Source organism: Nicotiana tabacum, chromosome 5 (assembly GCF_000715075.1).
Source record: "Nicotiana tabacum cultivar K326 chromosome 5, ASM71507v2, whole genome shotgun sequence".
NCBI lineage: Eukaryota > Viridiplantae > Streptophyta > Magnoliopsida > Solanales > Solanaceae > Nicotiana > Nicotiana tabacum.
Genome location: NC_134084.1, coordinates 32,532,528 through 32,544,662, shown reverse-complemented (window position 1 = coordinate 32,544,662; position 12,135 = coordinate 32,532,528). Strand labels below are relative to the sequence as shown.

Here is a 12,135-nt window from a genome sequence, read left to right as displayed (position 1 = left end):
ATTAGTTTAATAATTCCATTCTTAAAAATTTTATGAACCAATATAGTGAAAATTGGCAAGTTGTCTTTGGCTAGATTTCTTTCTCATTTACATGTTTATTCTATGATGACTATGATCTATTTATAAATAGCAAAATATTCCATATCAATTGAGCCCCCTATGTAGTAGCACCATATCACTGCAATCATCATCTTATTGTTAAAAAAGTTCACGCCCTTTTAGGCTTTGCATAATTGGTTGAATTTTTCAAGTTTATTTACTCTGTCTCTTTCTTGTCATGCTTAGTTTAAGTAGTCTTTAACTTAAACTTTAGATGGATGATTTCTTCGCAATTATATTAGGCTTTGTATACTTTTAATATATAAACTAACTTATATTCCATTTAGCTTTAGAGCTAGTTAAATTGGCGCTCAATTAACAAAAGAGCTAAAAACAAATTGATAAAAATGGAGTATATATCTGGATATTCAACAAATATGAGTAATAAGTTTTGAAAATTTTAAAATATATGATATATGGTTCTTCTATAAAATATAACTTTAATAATTCTATTCTTAAAAGATTTATGAATCAATTGTTAAAATAGTTTAACTGTTTAATAGTTTAATTGTTTCACTGATAGTTTTAATAGATTTATCTTTGATAGTTTCAATTGTTAAAATGATATCTTTGAGCTATGGATTAGATACTAATAGGATGATTATTTTATTTTGAACTACCTTTTTGATTAATTCCACCTTTTTACTATCACATTTTTAGCTCTTGCAGTAATTATAGAAAAGAAAAGACTATCTTGAACGTCATGGACAATCTTAGAAATAAAAGATGGATGTATTGTGATAGAGTTAGTAAAGAATATTTGGATGGAGTAGAGAATTTTTTAAATCATGCCTTTTTTGAAAAACAAGATGGAGGAAAAATTGCATGTCCTTGTACGAAGTGTATGCTTATCCATCAAGTAAATCGGGCTACAACATATGATCATCTTATGGTTAACGGTATTATACCATCATACGATACTTGGTTTTGTTATGGTGAGTCTCTAAAGGGATCAAACAATGCTGGAGAAAATAATCATAGTCAATCAACTCAAAGGGGCGATGATATAAGAGGAATGATACATGATGTATTTGCAGGTGTTACACAGTTCATGGATACTGATGCTAGCGAATTAGGTGGCATAGAGCAAGACTTACAAGAGAATATTGCTCATCCATTTGGAAATCAACCTCATCCAGAGGTGGATAAGTTTGAACGGCTCATGAAGGAGGCAAATAAAGAATTATATCCTGGATGTAAGAAGTTTAGCAAACTCTCCTTTTTGCTGCATTTGTATCGTACAAAATGCATGTTCAAGTGGTCAAATGAATTTTTTAATTCTTTGCTTGGACTATTGAAAGATGTGCCGCCTGAAGGAGAAAAATTACCTTCTTCTTTCTATGAGACTAAAAAGATAGTTGAAGGCTTGGGCATAAAGTATGAAAAAATCCATGCTTGTCCCAACGATTGCATGCTTTTTAGGAAAGAGTTTGCTAATAAGAATGTCAATGAATGCAAAGTATGTGGGGCTTCTAGATGGAAAAATGATGCCAGAAAAATTCCAGCCAAGGTCTTAAGGTATTTTCCTTTAAAACCAAGGCTACAGAGATTGTTTATGTCTTCAGAAACTTGTAAAGCAATGCGATGGCATCATGATGAGCGCATCAAAGATGGAGTTTTACGACATCCTGCAGATTCTGAAGCTTGGAAAAATTTCGATAATAAATATCTTGAATTTGCTGGAGATCCTCACAATGTGCGCCTAGGATTAGCTTCTGATGAGTTTAATCTATTTGGCACAATGCGAATTGTACACAGTATATGACTAGTAATTTTAATGCCATATAATCTTCCACCATGGATGTGCATGAAACAAGAGTTCTTCATTTTGTCCTTACTTATTCCTGGACCAAAAGCTCCTAGCAATAATATTGATGTCTTTTTATAACCTTTAATAGAAGAGTTAAATGAATTATGGGATGTTGGGATAGAAACATACGATGCCTCTGCTAAGGAGATATTTCAAATGCGAGCAGCTCTCATGTGGACTATTAATGATTTTCCAGCATATGTTACTCTCTCTGGATGGTGCACTTATGGTCGGTTTGCATGCCCTTCTTGTAACATAAACACTCAATCTAGAAGGCTCAGACATGGCAGAAAGTTTTGTTACATGAGGCATCGGCGCTTCTTGAAGTTAGGACACAAATATTGGAATGTTGCAAAATCGTTTGATGGTACTAAAGAAACAAGACTTGCACTTTGTCCAGTATCTGGGTCACTAATGTTGAATCAAGTTAAAGATATAAAGTTTACTCTCGGCCAGGCGAGTGAAGGGGTAAATCGAGTGATGAAAAACACATGGAGAAAGAGGAGTATTTTTTTCGATCTTCCTTATTGGAAGTCTAACTTGGTGCGCCATAATCTTGATGTGATGCACATAGAAAAGAATGTGTGTGATAACTTAATTTATATATTATTGGATCTTGGTAAAAAGTCTAAAGATAATTTAGAAGCTCGATTGGACTTGAAGGAGATGAAAATAAGACCAAGTTTATGGCCTCAATATCGAGCTAGTGGGAAAACATATCTTCCTCCTAATTTTTTCACAATGTCTCAAAAAGAAAAAGAGTTGTTTTATGAAGTACTACAAAATGCCAAGTTTCCAGATGGCTATGCGTCTAATATCTCACGGTGCATTTGCAACGAAAAATATCTGGGTTAAAAACTCATGATTGTCATGTTATAATGCAAGAACTACTTCCCCTCGCCTTGCGGAGATCAGCCGATAAAAGAGTTAGTTTCATTTTAATTGAACTATGCACATTCTTTCGTGTTCTGTGTAACAAAGAACTAAAAGTAGAAGAGTTAAAGTTACTTGAAGAAAAAATTCCAGAAACTTTGTCTACTATGGAGAAACTTTTCCTCCCAGGATTCTTTACTGTTATGATACACTTGGTAATTCACTTGGCAACTGAGGCTAAACATGCGGGGCTGGTACATTGTCGCTAGATATACCCAATTGAGAGGTATGAAGAATATCACTGAAACTTAATTATATATATTTAGTTATTAAATATTATAATATCAAACTAATACCATTATTTTATTCCATAGGTATTTGGGTACTTTAAAATCATATGTTAGTAATCGTGCATGTCCAGAAGGTTTGATAGCAGAAGCATACATAACAAATGAGTGTATGGCATTTTGCTCACGATATTTGGAGGGTGGAGATTCAAGGTCTTATTGTTCAAGAAAATACGGCAATGAGATTGGGCATAAGACTAGTAAAGAAGAATGTCTTTTTTCAAATAGTGGGGAGTCGTTCGGTGGAGTATACGTATTTGAGTTGGATGAGAAAATAAGGTTGCAAGCACATCGGCATGTACTTTTCAATTGCGAGTCAGAGGTGGTTGAGAATTATAAAAAGTAAGTGTTATATATATTATTTAATTTATGTATATTACTTATTTGATAAAAAATTGATATATTCGAGTTACATGAATAGGGAAGATATTGCTGAAACCAAGAGAACACATCGTAAGCGTCGTTTGACACAACATCAACTTGACCGTGTGCATTTCGATACATTTCATGAGTGGTTCAAGGAGCAAGTAAGTAGTAGGACTAAGTCGATGGTTATGTTAAATTATATTCCTTGTACATATATCCATATTTATAGTTGTATCTTTTATTTGGTTAGGCAAAGGAGTTGGAAGCCACATCTAACATCTTAAAGGATGTTAAAGTCCTTGCACAAGGGCCGAGTTACATTGCAAAAAGATTCAGTGCGTTCGATATAAATAACGGGTATCGATTCCGAACAAAACAAAGTGAAGAATTTAAGGTGACACAAAATAGTGGTGTTATGGTCGTTTCACAGACTGAAAGTTATGCAAGTACAAGTGACAATGCTCCAAAGTCTGCAAATATCACATATTATGGTAGATTGAATGATATTGTGGAGTTAAATTACTACGAAGAATTTAAAGTCGTCTTATTTAAGTGTGATTGGGTTGATGTAACAAAGGTAGAGGAGTTAAGGAAGATGACTTGGGGTTTACACTTGTGAATTTCTCACGCCTAACAGACTCTGGCGATCGAGAACGTCATGAGCCCTTTATTTTTGCAGAACAAGCTTAACAAGTTATATTTGTACAAGATCCTGAAGATCATGAATGGTTTGTCCCTAGGTTAATTGAACCTCGAGATATTTTTAATATGGGAGAGGAAAATAGTGTGCAGTTTGAGTCATCAATGCAAAGTGATGCCGCTGACTTGGCTCTTTTAAAAAATGCTCGTGTTATGGAAGATGAGTACAATGATTGGGTAAGAAGTGGTGTCGATGGGATAGTAATTGATATTGAAAATGACGGTGAAGCTAATATTGATGGAGGAAATGACATTGAAAATGAATGTGATTCTAAATAGAACAGGTGAAACTTATAGAATATTTTTCTTGCAAGTGCTATTTAAGAACTTCTAAGTTTTTGTTATTTTTTTAATTCAGAAATTTGAATATTGGTGTTTGAGTTGATTTGTTGTGCTAGTTTTTTTACTTATATTTTGCTTATTGTATCTATTTAATTGTTATATTCTAAGGTGGTATTATCACTGGATAATTATTTTTCCTAATGCATCAATAACTCTTATCTCTAGATTAGGATGATGCTTCCTCCTGTTTTGCATTTGATCTGCTGATCTGTTGGAGTTAATTGGTACTAGTATAACTTAATACATCTAGATATTTTATTCATTTTGGAGAAGGAACTATGCGAACTAGAGGTCGCAATCGATTGATAATTGAATAAGATGATGATGAAGATGTGCGGCCTTTTATTGAGCATTTGATGGATGGTCAAAACCACTTTGCAACCCAACTTTATATTGAGCAGTTGATGGATAATCGGAACTGCTCTAAAGATCAAGCACATGATGATCGATCTAATGAGTTGAATAGTTCTGCTGGTGGCACTGATCATCAACATAATGATGATGAATCAGGTAATACTTTTCTTTGTGATTGTTTTCAAATCATAATTATGTGAAAACTTTGGTTACCCTAACTAGTTTATATTGTATAATTAGTACCTGGGCTTTTCTGTACTTTTTATTGTGATAACTAACTGTATAAAAGATAGTCTAGCTAAACCTTCATGTTCAAATCGGCTGGGACTACACAAATGGAATTTGAACAGCTAATTGCTTCACTATGATGCTGTAGTACCAAAACAAGTTTGGAGACCACAAGCTAGCATCTCATTCTTCAGCCCTGCATTGTAAAACTCTCATTAGTATTTAACAGTTGCGCTAGTGTCAATTAAAAAGTATTTCAATTAAAAATCTCATTAGTATTTAACTTCATACTTTCCCAGGAATAGTTTTGAGAAAAGCCAACCTGTACAATATTTTGCTCATTTGGTCAAAGTTTCTTTCCATTTAGACATTTCTTTGGCTAAAAGCTCAAACACGTCTCGGAAATGGTTTTCAATGATTGATTATTACTGTTAAAAGACGTTCATCCTTGATTGATTATTTAGTGTTGAAACATATTTTTTTTTTTGCTTTATGTTATTTTATAATGATATTGTTATTTAAAATTTCAGAGCATCGCTCAGGTGCTTATCCATATAAGTTTTTGTTATTTGATGACCTTCGAGTCTTACATTATAGGTAAGTCGGAGCTAAGAAAGGTTCGTGGGCCTACTTTACTAAAAGATATTTGGAAACTTCCACCGGGGAAGACAGTTGATGTGCCGTTTAATAATCGTAACCAAGCTATTGGGAAAGAGGGTCGAAAGCTTACTAGCTTTCTAGGAATTATTGCCAGAACTCCAGAGCTAACACCTCTACATGTAGATGATTGGAGAAATTTTGACAAAGAGGAAAAGAAGAAATTAGTGGATTTTGTGAGGGTATGAAAAGTTGTTGTTGTTGTTGTTGTTATTATTATTATTATTATTATTTTGTGAACATGCTATTTATACATGGTGATTGCTGCATAGGTTCAAGGATCCCAACGAATTCAAAATGCTTCTGCCTATGCATTATGATCAACCTCTCAAATGCTTGCATAGTATTTACTGATCTGACATTCCAAATGATTGCATCCATTACTGATTTAGGGATTTAGTCAGAGTTCTCCTTGTTTGTACTCCAATAGTTGGGACAGTAGATGTATCCTTAGTTTGTTTTTTTACTTCCTTAAGGATTAATGATCACAGCCTGATTCCCAGCATTATCCAGAACTGGATTCAATGGAACAGTAATTTCTGCTGCATCCTGCAACTGTGGAGTAGCCTCCTGCTCATTTGATGCAGCTGCAGCTCTAGCATTGGCCTCATCTATTCTTGTTCCCCCTGGATCAATAACATTGACATCCACACCTTCAACTATTCTTGTTTCTGCCTTGTTCCCTTCAGCATTGGTCTGATCAACCCCACTCTGATCTGTGGGATTTTTAGAACTCTGCTCCTCAGTAGTCTGTTTTGTATTTGCTGCCCTATTTACACTTTGCTCTTCATCATCTGCTGGATCACCTCCAATTTCCTCCTCACTTTGCATCTCATCAGGAATTAGACCATCGTCTGTGCCTTCTTCATGTTGATCTGACCATAATCCGCCTCCTTTCCAATTGACTCTTTTATGGCTTTTGAATATTTCATACTCCTCATCAACAATGTGTTCCTTGTCAATGTTCTTTGCCAGTGCTCCATCCACTCTAGTGTCCTGAGTGTCACACCTCCTTTTTCCGCCCCCGCCCCGAAGGGTTAAATGCGCGAGGGAGTTTTTCCAATTTAAGTGACAATATTCGAAATAGGATTATTTATTTAATTCAGAGTCGCCACTTGGGAAAGATTTGGCTTTTGGTGTCCCAAGTCACCGGTTTATCTTGAATCCCAAATCGAGGAAATTTTCGACTTTTCCAAATGAAGTCTGCGAACCAGAAATTCTAAGTAAGGAATTCTGTTGACCCGAGGGAAGGTGTTAGGCACCCTCGAATCCCGTGGTTCTAGCACGGTCGCTTAAATTGTTATAATGGCTAAATATCTGATTTAAATACATGTTATGACTTACGTGCTTTTATTAAGTTTAAACCGCTTTTATCATTATCACTTATTTTTATAGAATTGCAACGTCGTGAAAATGCATCTCGAACCACGTCACAATCAATGCACCCGTAGTTGTTAACACATTTTGACTCCGTTGAGATTTGGATTTGGGTCACATCAATGTGCACCCGAATTTAAGAATATAATTTACTTAAACCGTGCCTGAAGAGTCTAGCGCGTTATTATTTGGTGGAAGGCCGTGAGATTCACCAAGCGGCCTAGCCTGACTTCTAAAATACTTATTATGGTTATTTATTGAGGGTCCCGCAATTTGCATTTTTTTATTTGGCGAGGCTCGTCTCATTATTTTAGAAGGTATCCTACAGTGACTACATTTCTATTACGTTTGTCCCTAAAACTAAAAGAAAAGGAACATGCTAATTTAACTATATGCTTTTGCTTAATCCGGATTCTTATCAATTTCTGATTAATTATTTACAAAGTGGAGGGATGTCATAACTTGTGAAACATACTTTAATTGGACAAAGAAATTATATTCGAGATTGACCCAATGTTATACTTGTGTCCAAACGTTTCTTGAATTGAATTTAACTAGACTTATTGGGGCTGAATTAAGGGAATTAACTACTAGGCGTTGTTACTAATGGGATTTGAATATGATCTTATGTACTGCCTAACGAGACCCAGCAAAAAAAGACTAAAATAAAACAAGTCAGCATAGTATAAGTTTGGAGTATCCATACCCCGTATTAACAAATAACTACAAACTGAAACATGAAGGACTAAGCTCAGATGAGTATTAATTAACATACATTTTTGTACTATTGAATTGTGAACTAACAACTACACAGGCCCATTAATATACCATGAATATTACAACAAATAACTTTGAACTTCTTCAACCTTTTTCATTTCATGCTTTCAAACTGTTTTGGTTACACCAAGATGGGGCTCGAAATGTGTACCTGGAAATGCTGAAAATGCAAAGGAGAAGAAGGAGAAGATGGGGAAATCAGCAGCAGCAAGAAACAGGACTAGCAGTAGCAGCATGACATAGAATGGCAGCAGAAATAGGGAACAGAATAGCAGCAACAACAACACACGAAACAATTGGAGTGGGATCAAGACCTCAACTGGAAATACTCAACTAGACCAAATCCTCAAGTAAAATAACAACAACCAAGCAGACTCAGCCGGGATTTGGAGGAAAACAATGTTGCACAAACAGGCCCAGATTTAGTGAAATCAAAACAACAGGAAAGAAAGCAATTTCTAGTTTTGTCTGTCTGAGTTATCAGACAAAAAATCTTTTCCAATTTTCTGTTTCCAGAACTTCCCTCTCCTGAAAGTTTCTCCTCTCAAATTACTCTGTTCTTGTCAATGTCTATCTCTATATGTGTGTGTGTATATCACTCAATGTGTATCACCCTCTCTTTCTTTCAAAATATTTCTCACAGTGTGCCTCCCTCTATCCGTGTGTGTCTGTGTGTTTTTTTTTCTAATCTCCAGGGTTTTCTAACCTCTAATCCTCAGGGGTCTTTTTTTTTTTTGTCAGATGTCCTCTAACCTCTCTTTATAAGCCTTCACATTACCCCTTTTAACAGCCTGTTTAGAATATCACCATACCCCTCCCATGTGCCTTCCATTTTCAGTTCCACTTTAGCTAATTAAGTATTAACCCCATCATTCCCCTGGAAGGCTTAAACTTTCCCATTTTATTAACTAAAAGCAAGCATGGGCAGCAGGATGTAGTCTGACAGCACATGCTGTCAAACCATTTTTAAATCCAAAGCCCTTTTATGCAGGAAACAGGCTGTGCACAATGCACATGCTGTGCACAAGTGCACATGCCATCAACTGAGATTTCAATTAACAATCTACCCTCAGATTCAAATATAGAAACTATAAGTGAACCTACTTGATCCTTACTTTGATTCAAACAAAGTTGCAGCAAGCAACAGGTGCAATCGTTAACATTTGAACTACTGAAATTAATTGACGACATTTGTCGACTCGACTATACTAGTTATAACTCATACAGTCGTAACCAAAAATCAAACATTTAACAGTATCGACAAGGTTCGCATTACATTGACTGAGCAGAATTGTGCTTCGAGGAATCAGTTAATCAGTACAAATTTGGAATTCAACTAATTGCTCAACAAATACATACATACACACTATCAGGACAAGTAGAAAAGGACACTTAATCAAACAACAAGGGTTCAGGCAAAGTAGACAGGACACAATTAATAGAAACTCAAAACAAAACAGACTTCAACAATCACGAACAACTTTTAAAACAAATCACACGGACTAAAACAAGTAAAGGAAAGAAAGCAAACTCACCTTAAAACTTGAAAAATCAAAAGTTTTGAACTCGGATTTGGACAGACCTTTCTTAAGGCTGAACGGACTTTAATCGAAGTGTTTCTCAGATGAGAAACACCTCGATTAAGGTCCATTAGGCCTTAATTTCTTTGGCTCGAACAAAACACGGACCAGTGATGAAGAATCACAAAGTTCCAAAACTCAGATCTGGGATTCATGCTTCCCTGATCAGATTCGGACCAAACCAAGTATGGTTTGGTCACGAGGGGGGTCTGGGGAGTGTCTGGTGTGAAGCTGGGGTTAAACGGTGTAGATCGAGTTTTGACTCGAATCTTCATGACCTAGAGGATGATTCGAACTAAACGGTCAACAGGTCTATGTTCAGGGTGGTGAGGGGGTTCTATGGTGTTCAGGGCGAGGTCACCGGCGTTCATGCCTCCGGTTTTCATGGTGGAGGATACAGGGGCGGCTCTAGGGTTTGATGGGGATGAGGGTGAAGACGGGAGCTGGGGTATCAGATGGGGGGAAGGGTAAGGTTATAGGCTTATATATGGAATAGGTAGGTTGATCTCAGCCGTCGGATCAACTGAAATCAATGGCTTGGATCTAAAGGCCTAGGGGAAACGGTGTCGTTTCAACTAAAGGGGGTTTGGGTTGGTCCGGGTGGAAACGGGCCGGGTTCTGTTCGTGGGTATGGGAAATGTGATCTTGGCCGTTGATCAATCCGAGATCAACGGCCTGGATCAAACTGGATTAAAACGGCGTCGTTTGGACACCCTGGGTATCAGGTTGGACTGGACCGGGCAGGCCTGGTTTGGGCATTGTTTGTTTGGGCCAATTTTAATAAATTGGCCCAATCTGGAAGAAGAAGGGATCTTTTTCTTCTTCTTTTTTATTTTTATTTCTTTTCCTTATTTATTTTAAAAACAAAACTAAGCAAAAATCAAATTAAAATTAAATACACACTCAATACAATTATTTGCACACACACTAAAAATATTTCAAAACAGGTAAAATCAAACAAAACAAAATCACGAACAAAGATGCCTGTTTTATGCCTTTCTATTTAACAACCATGTTACGGTTCAGATTATGCATGACACGTACATTTTTTTGTATTTTGTTTTAATAAAGTAAAAATGTGCCAAAGTCATAAATAATTAACGAAGTGCCATAAAAAAAATCCAAAAATTGTACAACAGGATCAATTGTCGTTATTTTTTATTTATTTTGGAGCGATTGTCCCGTGAAGCAAAAATCACGTGCTCACAGCTGCCCCTCTTTGTTCGAAAACACGAAGAGTTTTCGTGCAAAGATAAAGTGAGCGTGTATGAGCAATTTTTGCCTATGGACCACTCCGTATGAAGCATGTTTTTGAAAGATCTGACCGAATTTTGCTTCAAAGATTTCCTACATATCCCGGGCTAAACAAGAATCAGGTCAATGTAGTTCGAGAAGTTTTGGTAGCTGGGACTACCATGGGATTGCAATGCTTGTTGCTACTGCTGTTGCTGTTGTCACTGCTGCGTCACTGACCGCCTTATTACAACCAAACGAAAATTGGAAACTGAACTAACTACTTATATGCATGTCAACTGCTAGTTACAAGATTCCTATCTATGATTCTTTTACGACTTGATCTTGGGTCTTAGCCGATTCTGCTTGTAGACTCCGATCTGAATCTTGATGCTTGCGAGTTGCGGCGATTTGTTCAATCTCTGGGATACTGAGTGAGACGCGATTGGCAGGGTTCAGGACCTTAAACAAATGTTGGAGTCAATCTACCTTCCGTTTACTCCGATATCTCGGGACATCTTCTCTCTTTTTCTTCTTTTTCTTCGTTGATTCCGAACTGGGACTCATCTCGTGGGTCATTTCGATCCATGTGGCTCGAGGTTAGACCTGTGGGAGAAAACAAACGAACGAAATTTTCTGCACCAGTTTCACTAGGAAAATTTCGTTAATTATTCGCCAGGAAGTTCATAAAATTGATGAAAGAGGATATGCATGCTCAGTTCAAGGTTGGAGCCCTAATACCGACTAGCTGGGGAAGGGTTCAGTTTAGGGTTAAAACCCTAACGCCGAACAAAAGAAGAATTCAGTTTAGGGTTTAAACCCTAATGCTGACTGGAAGCAAAAGCTCAGTTTAGGGTTTAAAACCCTAATGCTGATTGCATGGAAAAACTCAGTTTAGGGTTTAAAACCCTAATGCTGGCTGAAAGGAAAAGCTCAGTTTAGGGTTTAAAACCCTAATGCTGGCTAAAGGAAAAATTTCAGTTTAGGGTTTAAAACCCTAATGCTGACTAAAAGAAAAAATTCAGTTTAGGGTTTAAAACCCTAATGCTGACTAAAAGGAAAAATTCAGTTTAGGGTTTAAAACCCTAATGCTGATTGCATGAAAAAGCTCAGTTTAGGGTTTAAAACCCTAATGCTGGCTGAAAGGAAAAAGTTCAGTTTAGGGTTTAAAACCCTAATGCTGACTAAAAGGAAAATTCAGTTTAGGGTTTAAAACCCTAATGCTGATTGCATGGAAAAGCTCAGTTTAGGGTTTAAAACCCTAATGCTGGCTGAAAAGGAAAAAGTTCAGTTTAAGGTTTAAAACCCTAATGCTGACTAAAAGGAAAATTCAGTTTAGGGTTTAGAACCCTAATGCTGATTGCATGGAAAAGCTCAGTTTAGGGTTTAAAAC

The 12,135-nt window shown here is 36.4% G+C and overlaps 1 protein-coding gene across 1 annotated transcript; it reads left to right on the top strand.

The window, feature by feature from the left end:
- The first annotated feature begins 802 nt into the window (after positions 1 to 802).
- Positions 803 to 4,473, top strand: LOC142180741 (uncharacterized). The gene is made up of 6 exons (XM_075252807.1): positions 803 to 1,856; positions 1,998 to 2,733; positions 3,157 to 3,471; positions 3,551 to 3,656; positions 3,746 to 4,110; positions 4,236 to 4,473. Exons 1-6 carry the CDS (start codon positions 803 to 805, stop codon positions 4,471 to 4,473), a joined length of 2,814 nt encoding a protein of 937 aa, XP_075108908.1.
- Positions 4,474 to 12,135: the final 7,662 nt, after the last annotated feature.

Excerpts from the sequence above, each read along its gene's own strand:
- LOC142180741 (XM_075252807.1), top strand. The coding sequence starts at position 803 with ATGGACAATCTTAGAAATAAAAGATGGATGTATTGTGATAGAGTTAGT. Across the intron at positions 1,857-1,997 it reads CACAATGCGAATTGTACACA|AAGAGTTAAATGAATTATGG; the intron begins GTATATGACTAG and ends AACCTTTAATAG. Across the intron at positions 2,734-3,156 it reads TATGCGTCTAATATCTCACG|GTATTTGGGTACTTTAAAAT; the intron begins GTGCATTTGCAA and ends TTTATTCCATAG.